At 45.1% G+C, this 22,893-nt stretch overlaps 1 protein-coding gene across 2 annotated transcripts in view; it reads left to right on the top strand.

The window, feature by feature from the left end:
* The window catches only part of MYOF (myoferlin), a 154,578-nt gene that overhangs the window by 9,503 nt on the left and 122,182 nt on the right, over window positions 1-22,893 (top strand). For both annotated transcript variants that reach the window (XM_076009968.1, XM_076009969.1), the window contains exons 2-3: window positions 9,342-9,397; window positions 13,014-13,105. In XM_076009968.1, coding sequence (XP_075866083.1) covers window positions 9,342-9,397; window positions 13,014-13,105 — 148 coding nt within the window. The remainder of the gene's footprint in view (window positions 1-9,341; window positions 9,398-13,013; window positions 13,106-22,893) is intronic.

Consider the following 22,893-nt stretch of genomic DNA (forward strand, 5'->3'; position numbering starts at 1 on the left):
ATTCATTAATTTTTCTCACCAAAATAAATAAATAAATATAAAAAAGGAGGTTCTCATTTTAGAAGTGAAAAAATCTAGTCTAGGTAGGGTGGGTTAAATACCTTGTTCAAGGTCCCACAGCAGGTCGAAGGCGGAGCTGGGACACAAACCAACCCCTGTGTGCTTCCTTATTGAGTGCCTGGTCTTGGCCACCTCTGTATTTGGCCCATCCTGTGGTCATACACGTGGACTCAGGCTCAGATCCCATGTGGCTGGCAATGCAGGCTCCATCTCCTACTCATTGTTCTCCCTTGGGCAAAGCCAGCCCTGGGGGCATCTATTCAGACCATTCCAGGTGCTGGAGCACTGGTGCCTTTGGCCTGGACACCTGTAGCCTCAGAGGCCTGGGCTGGGACTCCAAATGCCCTCCAGCTTATCCCAGGGTACTAGATACACTGTGATGGCTTCCCTTGTGTGACACGCCCTGGAGAAGGGGCCTCATCCCAGGGCACTTACAGTATAGAAAGCCCTTTCCACGGCTTGCTCTCATTTGTTCTCCATGACAATACTCAGAGGCCCCTGCTGAAGGCAGGTGTTTATACCCATTTTGCAGATGAGCATGTTGAGACTCAAGAGATGTCAAGAGCAAAGCCATGTAGTCAGGAAGATGAAGGGAAGGACTAGAATCTGGTCCCAAGTGCTTTTCTGTTGCTTCATGCATGGTTGGTTTTCTTTGTGCTTGGCCTCTCTCTTGCTTTAATTCCACTGTTCCTGCCCCAGGCCCTGGTGACAAACTACAGTCTGCAGACACCCCTGACTCCCCCTGACTCCCCACTCTCCCTCAGACCAGCAGCAAACAACCAGTCCAGCTTGCTAAAGATCCCAGAGCCATTCACATCACGGGAAGGAAGGCTGAGGAAAGTGGATTAAAACTGCTGGCAATGGCAAAAACCCCATTTAAAGAGATTATTAATTGTGCCACACCAGGATCTGTGGCTAAGGGTAAATTCAGCTGGAAATTTTTTTGCCTGGGAAGGATAGGCTCTCATTATCAAGATTTTGAGTCAGTGCTTTGCTTTTGTTTTCAAAGCTCTTTTATGTGACTATTTTATTTCTTCTGGATGCCATCTCCTGCAGACTGGGAGGGCAGAGAACTGGAAGTGCTGGCCTAATGGAAGCAGCTAATGATTCTGATTCTAACTCAACAAGTCTGCCAGGGGGGCTTTTTCATCCTTTCTCCTTTTGACAGGATGCGAGGGTCTTGGGAGGCCCCGTAGGCCCCTCCTCCTTAACTGGGTTCCTTGTGAATTTGCTGAGCTCCTGCCTAAATTCACTCCCTAGCAAATTGTGGCTCAGAAACACGCCAGTCAGAAGCCAGAGAAGTTAAGAGGTTTACGAGCCAGAACACCTACATTCAAATTCTGGCTTTGTTTCTTACTAGCAGGTGATCCTGGACAAGCTACTTAACTGTATTATACCTCAAAAAAAGGATAATAATAATAGGTAACATCTACAAAGCCCTTAGAAGAGTGTGTGGCAGATGTGAAGCCCTATATATTTTTAGCCATTATTCCTGGGCATTAGATACCAATATTTATTAATGAAATAATCTAGACACAGAGAGCTGAAAGTGTGTAGCCCAAGGTCACAGAGCTGGGAAGGGCTGAAAAAGTGGCAGGTCACTGGCACGCTTGGGCTATGGTAGCAGTTCATTGCAGAGGTTTGGAAATAAGGCGGACTTGAGGCTGAAGTTCAGCCCTACTGCTTGCTGGCTCTGTGATCTTGGGTGAGACAGTTAACATCACTGAACCTCAGTTTCCCCATCTGTAAAATGGAGATACTAACACCTCCCTCATAAGGAATGGATGTGAATGCGCTTAACGTGCCCGGCACAGAGTGGATGCCCACACACAAAATAAACACCAAGGCAGCCCATTCAGGTGCCAGGCCCACCCGCTGCCTCCACCAGCAGCCCTGGCAGTTGGCAGAGCTGGGACAGGACCGCTCACTGGCATCAGCTTTTAGGAAGTAGAGTCTGAGTCATTCAAATTGGCTGGACATCACTGCAGTCCCCTTGGGGGATTTGGGTTTGATTCAAGAGCTTGTGCACGAAAGGACATCTCCAGAGGTCAGTGGGGCACTGGGTGCAGGGAGGGTAGCAGTCACCCAGCCTGCCCTTTTGCCCGGCGTTCCTGTTTCCCAGTGGTATCAGTGACTGTGGCAGAAATGTGCCACACTGCCTCACTTTGCAGCACGGTTGCCACTTGGTCAAAATGCCTTTCTCCTGGAACCCGTTTGGCAACATCCTATGAGATCGAGAGCAGCAAGGTTGGAGAGCAAAGAGTCAAGGGGACTCCTTTAGAGAGGTCTTCCTGGTGGGCCATGTGTCTCCGTCCTGCTGGCCTTGCCAGAGCCTTCTCTGCCCCCTGGTTCCTGGGGAAGTTACCTTAATCCTGGTGGCTGCCAGGCTGCCTGCCCCTGAGGAGCAGTCACTGCCCACGGCTGCCCCTGGCGGGCCTCAGAGCCCTGTGGGAGGCTTATTCCCACAGGGCTGTCCCCAGCCTCACTGGGCACTTCCTCGGGCCCAGCCCTCCAGGCCCCCACAGCCAGGGCACCCCCTGGGGTATGCAAGGGAGGGGGGCTGCCCTGGCGCTGTAATAAGAAATAATCTGATAGAATAATCCTGTTTGTTTAGTGCTTACGGTATGCCAAGTCCTGTGCTGAGCACTTTGCATTCATTTGCTCATTTAATTATTAAAACAACACCAATAATAATACTTATATGAATTTATGAAGTCCAATTCTCTCAAATCTTAGAGAAATTACTATGTAGTAAGCACCCTGGAGGGAATAGGAGTATTAATACAATTACAATCCCAGACCGAGCATGGTGGCTCATGCCTGTAATCCCAGCACATTGGGAGACTGAGCCCTTGAGAATCGCTTGAGCCCCTGGAGTTTGAGACCAACCTGGGCAACATAACGAGACCCCATCTCTACAAAAAATTTTAAAATTAGCTGGGCATGGTGGTGGTGGTGGTGTGCACCTATGACCCTAGTTGCTTAACAGCCTGAGGGGAGGAGGATCGCTTGAACCCTGGAGTTCAAGGCTGCAGTGAGCTATGATTGTTCCACTGCACTCCAGCCTAGGCAACAGAATGAGACTCTGTCTCTTTACTTAAAAAGTCTCAGCTTTCAAGGAGTCACTGTCTGGTCTTAATCTTTCAACTTTGGAAACTCCTCTGTGTCTCTATTTGCCAGGGTTTGAATCTCAGCTTACTAGCGGTGTGACCTTTCATAAATTGCTTAACCTCTCTGTGTCTTGGTTTCCTTCTCTATAACTGAGGATGATCATAATAGAATTTACCTCTTAGGATTTTGGTGATGATTAAGTGGGAGAATCTATGAGAAACATTGGGAGCAGTGACAAGTTCAGAGCACTTAACAGATGTTAGCCAGGTATGGGTGGGCTTCAGGGGACATTTTAGGCAAAATCATGGATGAGTTTGTATGTGACTGCTGATTTCTCAGAGAAAAGGAGCCATGACCCAGGGACCCAGAAAAGAGGAAGTACTTTTGAATGAGTGGTCAAATGTAGACTGGTGGCTAAACCTACAGCTCTTGTTGATCTAGAACTGAGTTTCTTAGGGAGCCTTCGTAAATAGCACCCCTACTTTTCCTGGGGCCATTTCCATAAGACACAGGATTTGGGAGCACTGAGTCAGGCTGCTGGACCTGGAGGAAAACTTAGAGATGTTCTCATTTGAATTCATCAGTTTACACACGAGGGACTCTGAGCTCAGTGGCTGAGCCTTGTGTTTTCCTAAGATAGCAGCTCAAAGTAACAGAGAATTCGCTGATTGGAAAGTCTAGTGGGAAGAGCAGGGCCACCACCTGGCCTTTCCCCTTCAGGGTCCTGGAGGTGGTGTGTGTTTGGAAGCATTTAAAATGTGTTGCTGTTGTCGGTGTGATTCTTACTTCCACGGGTACCTGGTGTTGATGGCTGGATCAGTCAGGGTTCCCCAGAGAAACAGAATGGGGTACGAGTGCGCATGCGCACGTGTACCGAGAGGGAGACAGCGATTGATTTAAGGAATCGCCCCAAGCGATTGTCCGAGCTGGCAAGTCTGAAACTTGTGGGACAGGCTGGTAGGCTGGAAATTTCACGTCCAAGATCTGTAGGGCAGGCCAGCAGGCTTGGGCAGAAAAACCTGGGCAAGCTTGGGCAGAAAGCTAGGTTACAGTCTTGAGGCTGAATTTCTTTTCTGGGAAATCTCGTTTTTTTTCTCACGAGACTTTCAACTGTTTGGATGGGGCCCGTGTACATTATGGAGGTCAATTTGCTTAAAGTCAAACGATCGTAAATGTTAATCACGTCTATGAAATGCCTTGACAGCGGCATCTAGGCTGGTGTTTGGCCAAACAGCTGGGCACCAGACAGCTCGACACAAAAAGTGAGCCATTGCCCCTGACCCCTTGACAGACGTAGCAAGCCAGTGTGGGGGGTCCTGGCGTCTTTCAGGCCTTTTCCGTAAGGGTCCCACGCGCTGTCTGGCAGGTGAACAGCAGAGGAGATGGTTCTGTGAAAGAGGGCGGGGTGGCTTGGCAAGGAGCCGTAGTTTTGGGGAAGCCTCGTTCAGAGGCTGGCGTTCAGGTTCATTCCTGCAGCGGTGACCTTCACAGAACCCAGCCAGAGCAGGCATAGCTAATCAGAAAACAGGAAACGTCCTGAAGAATGCCTCGAGCCACGGTCCACACAGTGTTCTGCATTAGGCGGTTATTATGTTCTGGGTTGAAAGTATTTAATTCCTTTCCATAGGAAGAAACAGTTATCTTAAGAAAATTAGAGGTGAGAGCCAGGCAGGGGGAGGTGATGCGGAGAAACAAGAGGGAGTTTCCTGCTGAGTGCCTGTAACTTTGACCTTTTTTTAAAAACAGTAGAATCAAAAAATTGAATAATATAAATAATGTGACTCTGTGGCCGCAGATAAGAAAAGAACTTATCTTTTTTTTTTTCCATGACATGTTTATGTGAGAGAATCGGTTTTCAATGAAATGTAATATACACACATTTTGATAAAAATCAGAGCCTCTTTCTTGGAAGAGACTGAGCTGGGTTTCTCCAGGAGAGGAGGAGCTAACTGCAGCCACTTAAGTTTTCCTTGTTTGCTAGGGAGATAGGAGAGTGCAGTGGTTAGGTGCTAGCCTAGACCTGGTTAGAAGGCTTCTTTCTAGCTCAGTGATCTTGGGAGAGTTGCCTAACCGTTCTTTGCTTATGTGCAAACTGAGGATAGACAGCACCTACCTCATAGGCTTTCCAGGAGGATTTGACGAAATGATGAGTGAGAAGCGCTTAGCAGCACCTCCTGGCCCGCTGCGAGTGTCCCCTAGAGCGTGGCACCATTGGCTTCAGTGCCTGCTCAAATGCCAGGAGCTGCAGGAAGTTCCACTTGAGTAGCTCCACCTGGTCTGCGGTCGATTGGCATCTGCTTTGTTCTCAACACACAACAGAATCCTGTGTTCAGGAACACGTATCGGGAGAGTGTTGGGCAGCTTGGTTTGTCATTGGATTATGAACTTTTTAAAGGTATAAAGTCCATTTTCTAACACTCTCCTCCCTCCCTTAAGTGCTTGGCTCAGCCAAATGAAGCGTAGCCTGGTAGTCAAGTCTTCACAGTGTGACCATAACCTTCCCACACAGCCCAACTGCCGGAACCCCTTCCACACCCCGTTCCAGCCAACTGGGCCATGTGGTGCCTCAGACATGACCGGTTCTCCCCTGCTCCATGGCTGACCATCCCCACCCCCAGCCCTACTGTTGTTGCCTCTACCTGGAGTGAGCTTCTTTTCCCACCTCCGCATTTTCAGTCTCTCCTTGTCCTTTAGTCCCCAGCTCAGCCTCTGCTTCCTCTGTGAGGTCTGACCTGGTGCACACAGCCAGAAGTCACCTTTCTTTCCTCTGAATTTGCATTTGCACGTGTACCTCTCTAATGGCAGCTGAAGCCCTTCTCTCTTTCCTTTTTAATTTTTTAAAAATTAGGCAGGGTCTTGTTCTGTTGCCCAGGCTGGAGTGCAGTAGCACAATCATAGCTCACTGAGGTCTCAAACCCCTGGGCTCAAGTGATCCTCCCGCTTTGGCCTCCCGAGTAGCTGCGACTATAGGCGCGTGCCACTACACCTGGCAACTTTTAAAATTTTTTGGAGATACAGGGTCTTATTATGTTGCCCAGTCTGGTCTTGAACTCCTGGCCTCAAGTGATCTTCATGCCTTGGCCTCCTGAAGTGCTGAAATTACAGGTGTGAGCCAACACACCTGGCCTGAAGCCCTTCTTTCTGTATCATTCACCTAAGGCCACATCGACCTTCCTGCTAGATCACCGAAGGGCAAGAACCATGTCTTGGGTATTTGTATATCTCCTGCAATGCCCAGCTCAATTCCTGGCAAAGACTATTACACAAATATTTGTAGGTTGGAAGAATGAAGGAGTTGTTTAATGTCTATGGAAGATCTCACTTAGGGAACCATTTCTGTGAGCTGAGCTGTGTGTCCCATGGCCTGAGCAGGCCAGTCAGTCATTATTTCCATTGTTCTCCCTCATATTCCTGGAGAAAGAACTCCAGGATGAGAACGAAGCAGGCAAGAGCATGGTGACGTGTTTTGCTATTTGGTGGGAACAAGCACGAAGATTTATTTGCTTCCTCTATTCAGTAACCCACAAACTACATTTATGGGCCTTTTTAAGACCAGGAATTGTCTTGCACTTTTCTGTTTCCTATTACTGGCACATAATGGGTGCTTGTAAATGTTTGTGAATGAATGAATGAATCAGTGAATCTTCTTACACTCCCCCACTGCTGACTCTGGAATAATCCTGTCCCTCCTGAGGGCAGAGCGAGTCAGTAGTACCAGGCTCTGCATCAAGAGAGACTCTCAGCGTGTCTTCCTCATGCTGTTTCCTAGGACAGTAGTAACCAGGCTTGGGACTTTCAAAGTTAATAAGTGCTGGCTTTTTCTGCAGCCTCCCCAGAGCCCCTGTCCTTGCTTTGGCTCATTGCTTGGAGTCTTGGGGACCTGGAGACGGGATTTTGCTTCAATACTATCCTTCAGTGATCGCGATCCTACCCTAAGCCCCAGTGCCCGGTTTCTATAAATTATTTGCTGCCTTCTTGCTTCCCTTTCCTGCTGGGACTTCTTGGAATTGCCCCTCTTCTGTCTTGAAGGTCTGCCATGGTCTCAGAGTCCAGATCAACTTGTTCAGGACTCTAATCTCCCGAGCCAAGCCCTGTTCATGCACAGCAAGGGTAGTGGTGGTGGGGAGGGAGACTGGGGGGCACCACTGCATGCTTGTTGAATGCAGGGATTCCTTTTTCAAGGTCGCTAACTCATTGGAGAAACTGATGAGAACAATAAGCTCTTTCCCCAGGAAAATTCACAGATACAATATTTTGCATATTAGAGCAAATAATCGTAGAGCGTTTCAGGATACCCTGGAACCTGATCATGGACTTCTCTGTGGACATTGCCCGAGATGCCAAGCCCATCACACATGCTATGTTTAGGCATCTTCCTTATCCAGCATTTCCAACAGCTTCCAGTGACACACTATGGGGTGGTAGCAAAGGTGCGACTCAGGTTTTGGAGCCAGAGAGATGCAGGTTCAAAATCTGGCTCTGTTTCCTTATTAGTTATGTGTTCTTAGGCAGGTTAAGTAGCTCCTTTCAGTTTTATTGTCTGTAAAACCGAGAGGACAAAGCTTGCCTTGAAGGATTGTCGCAATGCTGAGAGACGCTGCAGGACAACGCACAGCTGGGCACCTGCAGGTGACGATTTAGAGGGAGCTGCTGCAGTGATGCGTAGGAGCCATTTTATCCACTTGCATTTAAGTTAAAAAATTTTTTCATGGCTCTTCTTTCTCCTAAGAGCACTTTCTGTACTGTAACCAGAGAGGAAGACTGAGAGTTTACGTCAGATGAAGGGAGGGGTGGGTGGGGACAATACAGAAGTGTGGGAGGGGAAATTTCAGGGCAGCTTCTAGAAGACATCAGGATCCGATCCAGTGAGTGTTTCCGTAGGCCACGCAGGAAGACCACAGTCAGAACCAAGCAGCATAGGTCCGGGCACAAGCTGATGAGTAAGGTCACACTGAAGCCTAGAAAGGGAGGTCAGTCGGGCTGTGTGATGCCCACTCAAGTGGAAAAGTTAATGCTTAGCCGAGCGAGGGGCATGACTCACGGCCTTGCTATGCTGAGGTCTTGGAAGAATGAGGGGGCTAGTCCCGCAGCCAGCTGTGTGCTGGGAGCTGAAGCAGTGTGACATCCAGCCGAACAAAATCCACTACCTCCTACATTCCACAGCCAGAGAGAGGAAGCAATGGCCGAGGAGTAGTTCAAAGCGTGGCCACTGGTGTGAGACTGCCTGGGTTCAAGTCCCAGCCCTGCCACTTACTAACTGGGTGCCTTTGAAAATGTTACTTAGCTTCTCAGTTTCCTTAGCTACGAAAGGTGGATGGAAATAGCCATTTATACCTCCCAGGGTTTGTAAGGCGATTAGAAGAGATAATGCTTACAAATCATTTTACACTCAGAGATTAGCCTTTGTTTGGGTATCTGGGGACTTGGGAATCCACGAGAACTCTCTGCTCTTTGGACTTTGCCCCAAGGAAGCTTTAAGCACTAACTGGGCTTACTCACGTGCTTATCCAGGTAGGGGTACTGTCCAGGCTCAGACACAGCCAAGAAGACCTCGTGTCTTCAGCAAAGGTGGGCTGAAGTAAAGGAAACCCCAAATTCTCTGCGGGTCCTGGGAAGTGTTCATCTCCTAGTCACCTTGTACCGAGGCCCGTGGGAGGCAGTCCAGGTTCATCTTTAAGCGCTATCAGGGGTCCTACCACCCCCACAGGCAGCGTGGGCTTCAGAGCTGAAATGTCAGGTTGACATCAGGGCAGCACTGCCAGGTGTGAGCTCAGACACATTTTTGGCTTCTTTGAGCTTCCGTATCCTCGTCCATGAAACGGCGATACCAGCATCTCGAAGCTCAGCTTCGTTGGTGTCTTTCTGCTACAAGCTGGAGGTGCAGAGGTCTTGGGAAATCTTTGTGCGAGAGGCACAGAACATCACAGCATTCCCATGATTTTGAATCTCTGATCCCTTAAGTCTTTATAGACCTGGGGATGGGAAATCATTGTAGGCCCCACAATGCCACTGAGTCTGGAAAACTTTGATTCCCCGTCCTAGACAGATAAATGGGGAAATGTGGGCACATAGAGGGCCCGCAGGTAATGCATTCTTTGAATGAATAAATGAATGGTACATTCTCTTTACTTATTTCTGATTGATTGATAGCTCTTATTTTTTATTTGCAGATGAGAAAAAGAAAACAAAGAAAGTTGATAATGAACTCAACCCTGTCTGGAATGAGGTGACTTCATTTTTTTTCTACTTTGTTTTAATGGATAAGCTATATCTGATTGCCTAATCTTTGGGTCCGAGGTTAACTCTTCTATTTGGAAGGAGAAGGTCTACATTTCACCCCAGCTCATCCGTCTTTCCTTTTATGTCCACCAAGAAGATACAGAAGTTTGAGAAGATACAACACACTAATGACCATCTCTTGTGTAGCAAGGGAAGCCTAGACTGAGTTCTGGCCTGGCACAGCCGTGACCTTGCTGTGTGACCTTGGTCCATTCCTGCTGCACATCTGTAGAGCAAGGGGTGGGATTAGGTCATCTCCAGAGTCTCAGAAGGAAAGCACCATAATTAAAAACATATCTGCCTGTGACTAATCAAGAGAGTATCACATGAGACTCTGTGCATCTAGCAGAATAATGACATTTTCTATTTATATTTTGATAAAATGTTCAGTATATTTAACATAGAAATTCTTTTTTTTTTTTTTTTTTTTTTTTTTTTGAGACAGAGTCTCGCTTTCTTGCCTAGGCTAGAGTGAGTGCCGTGGCGTCAGCCTAGCTCACAGCAACCTCAAACTCCTGGGCTCAAGCGATCCTCCTGCCTCAGCCTCCCGAGTAGCTGGGACTACAGGCACAAGCCACCATGCCTGGCTGATTTATATATATATATATATATTAGTTGGCCAATTAATTTCTTTCTATTTTTATGATAGAGACGGGGTCTCGCTCAGGCTGGTTTTGAACTCCTGACCTTGAGCAATCCGCCCGCCTCGGCCTCCCAGAGTGCTAGGATTACAGGCGTGAGCCACCGCGCCCGGCCTATTTAACATAGAAATTCTTGAAAAAAATCAACTTTGGTCCCATGCTCTAGAAGCAACTACTATTAACATCTGTAATGTATCAATAAATATTATTAAATGAATATTTTAATAAAATATGAATCTGAAATACAAACTAGCATCATATAGCAAATACACTTTCCTCTCCTACTTTTTGTTACTATTATATCCAGAGCATATGCCCATATCATTCAATCCAAAAGTAGTTTCATGGCCGGGTGCGGTGGCTCACGCCTGTAATCCTAGCACTCTGGGAGGCCGAGGCGGGCGGATTGCTCGAGGTCAGGAGTTCGAGACCAGCCTGAGCAAGAGAAAGACCCTGTCTCTACTATAAATAGAAAGAAATTAATTGGCCAACTAATATATATAGAAAAAACTAGCCGGGCATGGTGGCGCATGCCTGTAGTCCCAGCTACTCGGGAGGCTGAGGCAGGAGGATCCCTTGAGCCCAGGAGTTTGAGGTTGCTGTGAACTAGGCTGACGCCACGGCACTCACTCTAGCCTGGGCAACAAAGCGAGACTCTGTCTCAAAAAAAAAAAAAAAAAAGTAGTTTCAATGACTATAATATCCTATTGAAGGGATATAATATAGCTTTTTCACCTCCCCTCACTCTTGATTTTATATCTGTTTTATAAGTGTTTTGGTATTTAATATTTTCATAGATATGTGAAAATTTTAATTCTTCCCACTGAGTAGGGTTTTCCTACTCTAATTTTTTTTTTTTAATAACTACTCAATCTTGCATGGAACCCTGACCATTTTTTAAAAGTTGCTGGTCAGCCCCATTATGTTTTTCAAAAGCCAGGTTAAACCTCCCTGGCCAAGAGCAGTAATAAATGTCTTTGTTATTTTCACCAAGTCACTAGGCCATGAAGGCTCCTCCTCCTCCCAGTGCAAATCCCTTCCTCTCCTAAAGAGAGAGGAATCTAGTTGGGATTTATTTCTACGAAGATAAAATATTTATCTGTAGATAGTAGAGACTAGACCTTATCTTTGAATGAGGTGAAGACAAAAAGGTTCTTAATGCCTTTCTAAAAGCCTCACTGGTCTCAGGCAGGCTGAGAGAGAATTCTGCTTCTCTGTAGTTTCCCTAGAACCCAGAAGACAGCCAGCTACACTACAAGCTCCATGATAGCAAGAGTCATACCCTGTCACTGTGGATTCCTAGCACCTGGCACAGAGCTTCGAGTATAAAGCAAGTAAAAAATACATTTGGTCAAGCATGGTGGCTCACGCCTGTAATCCCAGCACTTTGGGAGGCCAAGGTGGGAGGATCAACTGAGCCTAGGAGTTTGAGACCACCTTGAGCAAGAGCAAGACCCTTTCTCTACAAAAAACAGAACAATTAGCCAGGCATGGTGGTGTGTGCCTGTAGTCCCAGCTACTCAGGAGGTTGAGGCAGGAGGATCATTTGAGCCTAGGAGTTTGAGGTTGCAGTGGGCTATGATGAGGCCACTGCACTCGAGCCCAGGTGACAGAGCAAGACCATGTCTCAAACAAACAAACAAACCCCAAAAACTGAAAACCAAAAAACAAAAACATTTATGTGTATGTGTTTACTGCTTCAGATTTTGAATCATCCTAACATCTCTCTTTATATTTGAGCTCAAGCCATGTGACTGATGACAGTCATGTGAGTTGGCATGTTCTCCACAGGGAAGCATCCATCCTATTTAATTGTTTTCAATATGGTGTTGTTTTTTTTCATATTGCAAATATATTTATCAACTTCCCAATTGCAGTTTTATAACTAAAACCAACCCCAAATAAAATGTCAACCCCAAACCCACTGGGTTTGGTGGGTGTGTTGTATGAGCTCTAGGACAAGTTTTCCTTCCATTCCAAGCCCACTACAAGGAGGATCAAATCGTCATTTAATTTATTTAATTCACTTATTACCTAATCAATCAAACGCATTAGTGGTGCTATGTTGATTTTTTTTAATATCTATTTGTCATAATAAAGCAATTAGTTGCATTAAAATGAGGAACTCAGAAAGTAGATGGCAGCACTGACTGACCATGATGGAACTGAGGCATTTTAGAAAATGTTTTCTTAGATTATTCCTCTTGTTTGATGGTAATATGACTAAGAAGAGCAAATAACTTAAAACCATTGAAGAAAGCATTTTCACATATGCATTTCATTTCATTCTTGCAGCAATTGTGATTGGCATTAAGTCCAATTCTCTGGTTATAGGGCAAGGGTTTGGGGACCTGGCTAAAGCCACAGAACCTAGGAAACAGGAAACCTGGAGTTGCTTACAGGTCCTCTGCGTCTAAGTCTGCTTTGTTCCTCTCACACACTCTGCTGCCTCCAGGTTTGTTTGTTTATTTATTTATTTTTGAGACAGAATCTCACTCTGTTCCCTGGGCTAGAGTGCCATGGCATCAGCCTAGCTCACGGCAACCTTAAACTCCTGGGCTCAAGCAATCCTCCTGCCTCAGCCTCCCAAGTAGCTGGGACTACAGGTGCACACCACCACACCTGGATAATTTTTCTTTTTTTGGTAGAGACAGGGTCTCACTCTTGCTCAGGCTAGTCTTGAGCAAGAGTGACCTCAGGCGATCCTCCTGCCTCAGCCTTCCAGAGTGTTAGGATTACAGACATGAGCCATCACGCCCAACCTGCCTCCAGGTTTAGAATTTAATCATTTGTGTTTAACTATAAACTTCAAAAGATTGTCACTGGTAAACATAACGACCCAACATTCAGTATTGGTGCATCTTATTATATTCTCTGTTCCTTTTAACAACCTTTTTGTTTATGTAATGTTTATGTGAACAGATACTGGAGTTTGACTTGAGGGGTATACCACTGGACTTTTCATCTTCCCTTGGGATTGTTGTGAAAGATTTTGAGACAATTGGGCAAAATAAGTAAGTTGCTTTCAACTGTTTTTCTCCTTATACATATCACCATTGTTTATTTTGTTGAAGAAACACATCTTTAATAATATTATAATACTTCCAATATGATCGTGCTTTAATTGCATGCCTCTGCCCCCTTCTGAGCCAACGTCAGATGTGGTTCATCAGTCACATGCTTTTTTCCCAAGGATTCTCTTCCAAACTTTCCCAACTCATCCAAAGAGGCTGCACACACTGAGCCACCACTAGTCCATCAAGTCTGGCACTTATGGTGAAACCTTTTATGCTCCTATGACTTCTTTGTTGCTACTTCTGGTTGTTTATCTGAACTGTAGCTACAATGGACACAACCAAAATCATTTCTTCTTCCTATTTATTTGTGGCCTATACACATCTCATTCAAGTTCTACTTCTAGCCCCACTTCTATTTTAATGTCTCATTCACCTTTTAATCCTAACACACCAACAACAGACTCCCTGTCTTACTGCCTCTTTCAGTTTCAATGGGTAAGGGTCATGGTGGTGCCCATAGTGACACTGAGGGTTGTCCTCTGGGTAAGGTTGGGAGGCTTCCCAAACAGGTCCTCATGGGACAGAATGACCTAACTAAATTCACCCCAGTCTTGGAATTGGACTTTGGCCTTGTAGACTCAGCCCCAGTCTTAGGTTACCTATTCAAACTAACCAAGTTCACAAGAGACTAATGCTTAAAACCAGAATACCTACTTGTTATTTTCCAATGCAAATCAATTGCCTGGTGGGAGGGCATTCCTACCCTCTCATCCATGAATTTTCCTTCTACCACATGGAAAGCCAAATACTCTGTATCCTTGATTGTAAGATGTCATTGTTCATAACATGTACTATTAAATTAATAACAGGTTTGGGGCAAAAAAAGAAGCCTGATATTTACTGCCCACATCAATTATAAGCAGCATCTCAGTTTTTAGTAATGTTAGTACATTGGAAAATGTATGTCTTTGCTCAGACACATTTGGCCTGATCAGAATGCCTCAATCAGAGCAATAAATTGGGATGAATTAGTTGAGGTCGGGTGACCACATGCCCTGATTTCTTGGGACAGTCCTGGTTTATTGTCCCAGCACAGTGATTCATATTGTGCCTCTTTGTTGTCACCAGTGGCTTGGTTTGGACAGTAAATTAGATGGTCACTCCACTCATTGGAGTCTTTGCTTAATGGTGTCAGACTGAGAGCCTGGACAGAAGGTGCTTGGATGGGCACTGCCATGCTCGCCTGTGATGGGGTCCCTTGTCCATGCTCCATGGCTGACCAATGCCCCTTGTGACTGATGCATTTTTTTTCTTCAACTATCTAAATACATTCTGGCAGGTTCTGGTCCTACTCTCTTGGACCAAACATTATTCTAGCTTTTTAAGGTTCTGCTTCAAACCATTATGATTATTCATCCACAAACACCAAATCCCAGAAGCCAGTTTTATTTCCCATATTTCAAAGCTCTGGGGAAGTGGAGGGCAGAGCCTCATGCTGGCCTCTGTGTGTTACTAATAATAGTCCCTCCTCTTCTTTTCTTTCCTCTTTCTGCAAATGCTGCTGCTATTTATATTCTAGGCTAGCTCTTTCCAATAGAAATGTAGTGCAGGGTTCACATGAAATTTAAAATTTTCTAATAGCCACATTAACAAAATAAAAAGAAACAGGAGAAATCAATTTTAATAATATATTTAATTCAGTATATCCAAAATGTTATCATTTTAACATGCAATTGGTATTTTAAAAACCATTGAGATACTGAACATGTCTTCTTTTTCTTACTGAGTCTTTGGAATCTGGCGTGTATTTCACACTTACAGCACATCTCAATTCAGACTCACCACATTTCAAGTGCTCTGTAGCCTCATGTGGCTGGTGTCCACCATATTGGACAGGACAGTTCCAGATCACTGGGCTGAAAAGCTCAGACCTCTCTGCATCCTCTCCCTTTTGCATCTCACACAATCTGTCCCCAAATCTTAGGTTTTCTTCCTGTCCACAGTCTGTGCCATGTGTTTCTTCCCCATGCCCACAGCCACCAGCCTGGTTCAGGCCTTTGTCACTTTGTGCCTCATCTCTCTTAGCATGGTGATAGAGCCTGGTGGGCTGGCCACAGTGCCGTCATCAGGGTTTCAAAGTCCTTGCTTTCCTGAAGGTTGCATACTTAGGGAAAGTCAGAAAATAAACAAATGCATGAAGAAATATATATATATATATATATATATATATATATATATATATATATTGAGCCAGGTACTATGAAATGCTATGAGCTAAGGAGGAAACTCTGATATATCTATGAAGAAAAATAAAGTGGAGTGAACGAGTAAAGAGAGGTCAAGGGTGGGGGTAGGGGAGATACAGTTTTATATGAGGTTGTGATATGGCCACCATTGAACAGAGACCTAAAACAAGTAAAGGAATGAATCATGCAGCTCTTAGGGGGAGACAAGAATATCCCAAGCAGAGCGAATAGCAAGTGCAAAGGCCCTGAGGCAGGAGTGCACTTGGGGTATTGGAGAAATGTGAGGAGGCCAACCAGATTGGACAAAATGAGGGGAGTGGTGGGGGAAGGAATTGAGGTCAGTGAAACTACAACACACATGGGTGCGTGGGCCATGGCAGGGGCTTTCGGTTTCCTTCCCAGTGGAATGGAAACCCATTAAAGTTTTGAGTATGATCTGACATATTTAAAAAGGATCACTCAGACTTTCTGTGTGGACTAGAGGTAGGAACCAGTTGTGAAGCAGGAAAAACAATATGTGAGACCCTTATATATTTATTTTACACCTATTGAAAACACAGTAGGACCCTCGGATGACAGCAATGACAGGGAGGGAACAAACCCCCACCCTAAGGCTCACCCTGGCACTCATTTAGGTGTCTGTGTGTATTTCTTTGCTTTTTTTTTTTTTTTTTTTTTGAGACAGAGTTGAGACTCTGTTACCCGGGCTAGAGTGCTAGCTCACAGCAACCTCAAACTCCTGGGCTCAAGCGATCCTCCTGCCTCAGCCTCCTGAGTAGCTGGGACTATAGGCATGCGCCACCATGCCTGGCTCATTTTTTTTTCTATATTTTTAGATATAGAAATATTAGATATACAAATATATATTTTTATTCTATATTTTCTATATTCTTAATTTTTTTTCTGTATTTTTAGTTGTCCAATTAACTTCTTTCTATTTTTAGTAGAGACGGGGTCTCACTCTTGCTCAGGCTGGTCTCGAACTCCTTAGCTCAGACGATCCGCCCGCCTCGGCCTCCCAGAGTGCTAGGATTACAGGCGTGAGCCACCGTGCCCGGCCTATGTCCATTTCTAGAGATAGAGCTGACATGCAGTCTATCTAAACCTGGATATTTCATATTTTTCTGAATCTATGACATTATTCATAATTCTGAACAAAGAAAATGCAATGAGTCCCGTTCTGAGAGGCTCATTCTAGAGGCTGGGCTTCATGCATCTCGCTGCGACACGCTGCACGTGGTGCTCCGATGTCTGCTGAGTGGAAAAAACAAGCGAGCAGGTGGCTACTGTGGTGTTAACGATGACAGGGGAAATTTTAGGCATAACAGAAAAAGGTAAATTCTGGGCCGAATGTGAAGCTGGTCTTTGTTACTTTTTCACTCTTCCCCTCCCCTTTCCAGCTTCCTCCCTCTGACTTTTCCCAGGCACCTGGCATCTTTATGTTCTCTGGCTCCCGCCAGGGTGCCTGCTCAGGCCTGCCCTCTGAGCCACACCCGGCACCCTCTGCCCATTCTTTTCCCCAACAAACTTCTCTGTCCTGTGGCTCAGTCCTTCCAGGTCCTGCTTCAAGGCACTTTCTGAGAAACTAATTCAAGGGAAGGTGTAACCGCCCCTAACAGTGCACTGCATTAGCTTCCCCAAAACACTGACTCTTTGGATGGAGGCCACCAGTGATTTACATGAAGGAGAGAACAAAATGGGAACTTTAGGCCCATGTCAGTGTCACTGGGGCGGGTGCTTTTAATTGGGAGCTTAGTTCTCCCTCCTGCAGATTTCACCGCATAGTTGTTTACTGTCTTGCAGTGGAAGGCCGCCCCTGAGTCTGCTCTGTGATGAACAGGGCATGACAATAACGGCCCTCTGTCGCCAAGCAGCTCATGTCCCCATCGCCAGCTGGGAATGGTGACCTTTGGCTTAGTTTCCACCAGTAAAAAACACACAGACCTTGGTCAAATTACCTATGCTTTTCAGAAAAAAAAAAAAAAATTAAAACTATCTGGGGAATAAGCTGCATGCCTGTCCAAAATATTTGTGTATTTTGGCCCCAGGTTTTCTTTTTGGCTTTTCTACTAGAGGTTTGGCCTTTGAGGATCGGCTTACGCTGTGTGGGAAGGCGTCCCTTACCTGGAAGCGCAGGGCGGAGGCAGAGGCTTTTCCACCAGCTTAAGGAATGTCGTGCCTGTTGACTTTCCTGTTGCCATGGAGACGGCCTGTGCAAATAGGAGCTCTCACTCCTCATCTGCTGCCCCCGGGCCTGTCAGCAAACAGTGCCAGGCCGCCCGGGTTTGCCCGTGGGCCGTGCCCACACCCCCGGGACCAGACCGGGCAGGCCCAGTGCGCACGGTTCAGACAGTGGGAACAGGTCGGCTTGTTCGGTGTAGACTCTGTTCTTCCTCACTGTGCAATCATCTAACCAGCCATCCAGACTGAATGAGGGCGAGAGAAGAGCCAGAGGAGCGTCTTGGCTACGTGATGAGCATGAAATATATTTTTAGCAGAAATGTCAGAGTGGAAGAATTTTCCCAGAGACTAAAGAATGAAAGCTCCCTTTGCAGACTACTGGCTGTCGCTTAATGAGGACTTAGCGTGGTGCCAAGGGCTATACCCAGCCCTTTGCATTCATCCTCCTACTTGATTCTCCTAGACACCCTATAAGACAGGTCTTGTTTTTCCTCAGAGAGGTTTAGTAACTTGCTCAAGGTCACACAGCAGATATGTGTCAGAGTCAGCTAATTTATATCCAGGCCCATACTCTTGACTTATGTGTTATAAAACCTCTGACCACCTGTAGGAACCAAAATGTAGGTAGAATGATCTATCATCTCATTGCTAAAATGGAAGTGATTTTTCTTCCTACTTTTGAAAAACAATTAAAAATTCTCAAATCAGAGTATTGGTACTTTTTATAAGCTCCTCCTTAGCTAAAAATTTTAAGAAGACATTTGTGTCCTGTTGAATACTAAGTCATTTATGTTCATATTCTACAATGGACAAGGTTTGTCCAGAGATTATATCTCATCTCATTTGATCTCTGCAATGACCTTGGGAAGTGGAGAGGGACTTGAGCATCAGAGGGGATGAGGCTGGGCCCTGATCCCTTGGCATCCGGGCCCTGCTGTCACTCCTCGTGAGCTCCTATCCTAAAGAAGAAGCGTCTTCAGGAGCCTGGACATGTAGGAACAAAAGATATTTGCAAGTTTTCAGATTTGTGTGTGCACGTGTGAACATGCCCTGGAGGAAAAAGAGATGCCATACATCTCTTTTTGCATTTGCTATTCCCTCTGCCTGGAATGCTCTTTCCTTCAAACTGCAATAGATGTAAAATCTTGTCCTTGTCACTGGGCCTCAGCATCTCTGATCACCCAACCTACAGCAGTCCCTCCTGGCCATTCTCCATCCTAGTGCCCTGTTTCATGTCCTCCGAGCCCTTCTCCTTAGGGAGCTCTGAAGAGTGTAGGAATGGTGGGGGGAGTCTCTTGTGGACATGTAGATGCTAGGGTTGGGCTTTCTTTATACAAGTGCTCAGGGTGTGTGTTGGTCCGTACATCTGCTATATCAAGCTCAGCATTCACCACCATCTGAAATTTTCCTATCTATTTATTCATTCATTTATTCTCCCTCTGCTAGACAGCAGGCTCCATGTCTATCTTATTCAAGGCCAGGACACCAGCAATCAGCACAGTGCTGGCATAGAGTAGGCACTCGATAAATGTTTGTTGAATGAGAGCACAAGTGAGTTTATGATAGTACTTTATGAGTGGCATTTAACATTTACAAAGCACCATGTGGCTGTCATGTCAGCCCACCAGTAATGGGCCATTTCAGTGGAATCTGTCCACAGCTCTCTGGTTCCAACTTGGATTTAAACTGCAAAGGGGTCAGAACATAAAGGACATAAATGCTTCTCCCAAAGCTCATGCCCTTTTGTAGAGTGGATGTGGAACTTGAGACTGAGCTCACAGGAAGGCAACAGAGCATGGTGGCTGAAAGCTGAGACTCTGGACCAGGCAGAGGCTGATTATCTAATCTACTGAATACTAGTGGGTGACTAGGGCAAGTCACTTAACCTCTCCAGCCCTCTGAATTCTAAGTCTTACAGTGACTGAAGTTTGGAAGTTCTGCTTATGCTGAAATGATGTCACGGGGACCCGATGGCACGATTAAAGCAAAGTCCATGTAGCAGCACAGAACAGCAATCCTTGAGAGAGGGGAATAAAGCAGGGTAAAGGAGAGAAGATGGCAAGATGGCAAGATGAGGTGTGAATGGGTACTGATTTAGATAGGGGGTTTGTACAAGGATTTGTTTTGGGGTCTCTTTTATAATGAAACATCTTATGAGACATGGCTTTAAAAACTTCATCAGATTTCACTAAATTGGGTTTTATGAGAATTTGGCTACAGCTAACATTTACCTCTGGTCTAACCCTGAAAATAGAAATCGTTTCGCTATGAGTGCCCACATTAATGCCCAGAGAGATTCGTCTGCAGCTGCAGTGCAGGGAGAGGGAACCCAGGCAGATCCTGGCTGTCTCCCAGAGCTGGAGAGACACAGGTGGGAGCCTAGAGCATGGTGCCTTGATGACCAAGAGGAGAGAACCACACATGTGCACATAGACATATATCCACCCCCATACCCCCACACACAGAGACAGACTACTCCAGAGATTTGCAGAGTTCTCCTTGAATCTTCAGCTGAGTACCAAGTGAGGAAACTGCTTGGGCAGGGAAAATAACTACCTCAAAGGGGCCAACAGTACAGTCTTGGGGACTCACACAGGGCTGGGAATAGTTTATGTTCCCACCAACCAGTGTGGAAAAACGTTGCAATTCATGAAGAAGGATATAGTTCAGTAACATGGAGAAAGAACAATCAATAGACACTGACCCAGAAATGCACACATGATCGATTTAATAGACATGGACATTAAGGTAAGTATTATAATTATATTCCATAGGATCAAGAAGGTAGAGGATTACTTGAGCATGTTAAGTAGAGACATGGAACATATAAAAATATCCAATTGAACTGGTAAAGATGAAAATTGCCTGAGATAAAATGACCATAATTATCTCTCTAAGAGTTTTCATTTCTAGTATTCTTCCCCCCTCCATGTGTGTGCTGTGCATGCAGAACTGCCATTACATATACCCCCACACAAATGCAGAGCAGAGTTAGAAACTGTATCTGAATATAAATCACTGTGCAAGACATCTATTTTGCTGTGTTGTGAATATGAAGGAGATAACAAAAACCCATAAGGCAATTTATTCAAGTTCTTGCATAAGAGGTGTGGGCCAGTGGCTAGCTGTATGATCATGAGATTAGTTGAGATTTTGGTTTTGCTGCTTGGGTGACTCTTGGCAAGTTTCCTATCTTTATAATGGGGACTGTAATACTTCCTCAATAAATAGTAGACATAAGGGCAAATTTGATGTAATTAAGAGAAGATTGCTTCATTTTTTGATGAACAACAGAATAACTTAATTTTTTTGTGGCTGTACAATGTGTCAGGGATTGTGCTAAAATTATTCTGCATATATTTAATCTTTATGACAACTCTGAGTTAGACAGTCTTATCCTTGATTTACAGACAAGAAAAATGTAGCTCAGAGAGGTTCACCAAATTGAGTAAGGTCACCCAGCTCTTTAAGTGGAAGCACATGGATTTAACCTAGACATGTGGAAATCCTCTTACACAGAGCCCAGACCTTCCAAGGGGTGTGTGTGTGTGTGCGTGTGTGTGTGTGTGTGTGCATGTGTTAAGGTTGAGGGCCAACGTATCAGAATGTGAAAGTGAGAGAACAACATAATACACACACACACACACACACACACACACACACGAACATATGTGGTACTCTTGGGAGCTACAGAATTAGAAGAAGAAAAAGGACTAGCTTAAGTTGTGAAATATACTAACTCTCCGGGCAAAGGATTTTTAAATTAAAGAAAACAGAAAGACTGTGGTTTGGAATGAAATTAGTTTGGTGGAGCAAAGTAGGGTATTGCTTAGCAGAAGTTTTCATTTCCTGGTATACGAAAGACCTTTGTCTTTTAACTTTTAACACTTTTTCCCCTTCTAGTTACGAGACTCATTTCTGAGGAGACTCATTTCTGACGTCACCACGTGTAAATGCAGTGGGGTTTGTTTAGGTGGTCCCTTCTCCCAGGGTTGGTAGGAGAGGAGGGCTGGATGGGCCATGGCTGGAGGCAGGTTCTTCTAACTGGAGTAGCTTCTCAGGCTGTGAGAAAATCTAAACCAGAAGCAGTTGTTACTATGGAGGAGAATTCTCAGTTCTGATTTCTTTTACTTCCATATTTTCAGTAAAGCAGCAAAACCATGAAAATACCAGAGCTGGTTTGGGCTGGCTGTCTCTGGAGTCTGGAGAGGCTGAACTGCACTTTTTGGGAAGGCCAGTTAAGTCACTCCCGCAGTCTCTGGCATGGCTAAGATCTTGTGATTAAGTGAGGGTGGGCCACACCCCTGTGGAAAGATATCCACAGAGGCTGAAAGAGAAAGGCATTTTGTCATGGCAAGAGCTGTAATTATTTCCAATTGTTCTTTGGAGGACAATCTCCTAAGAAATGGAAGTTTTATAACTTGTAAATAATTTGTAAGAAAGATTACTGGTCTATCTTCAATGATGTATCAATTAATTTATTCATGCCATGAATAGTGACTAATGCCTACGAGGTGTCAGCCATGGCTCTAGGCACTGGGGGTACCTCATGCGTTTTGTGGAGCTAACATCTAAGTGGAGGGAACAAATACACATGTGGCATATCAGATGGTGATAACTGCTATGAAGAAAAATAAAGCAGGGTAAAAGAGAGAAGACAGGAAGATGAGGTGTGAGTAGGTGCTGATTTAGATAGGGGGTCTGTATAAGGATTTGTTTTGGGGTCTCATAAGATAATGAAACATCTTATGAGAACTATGGCTTTAAAAACTTCATCAGATTTCACTAAATTGTATTTTATGAGAATTTGGCTACAGCCAATATTTACCTCCAATCTAACCCTGAATATAAAAATTGTTTCCCAAATGGATTCGTGGTATATACAGCATTGAGGGTGTGGAGGGAGCTATTTGATGTATGTAAGAGAAAGGAGTGGTTTAAGAATTCTGTGCAGTGATTACATAGAAATGAATGTGGCTGGTTCCAAGGGCTCTTATCTGTTCATTCATGCCCTCCTGCCCAGCCCCCTGCTGGTTCAGACCAGCTTTCTCAGCAAGTACTGGCTGCGAGTCATATCCTCACATGCTTTTTTTAGATCTCTTTTTCTAGAGTGGTGTCTGAAATAATAAAAGGTGACTATTAAGCACTTGCCACATCATCCTTTTAATCCCTACAGTGATACTATTAGATAGGAGCTGTCATTATCCCCACTTTACAGATGAGGAAACTGAGGCTCAGAGCAATTAACTGGTAGTACAAAATGAGTGCAAATGAGCCAGGTTTGCCTACCTCCACGTCCTTAATCATTATGCTATGCTGTCCCCTTATAAGGTGCAAGTGCATTAATGATCGAATGAG

This window comes from Microcebus murinus, chromosome 14 (assembly GCF_040939455.1).
Source record: "Microcebus murinus isolate Inina chromosome 14, M.murinus_Inina_mat1.0, whole genome shotgun sequence".
Taxonomy (NCBI): domain Eukaryota; kingdom Metazoa; phylum Chordata; class Mammalia; order Primates; family Cheirogaleidae; genus Microcebus; species Microcebus murinus.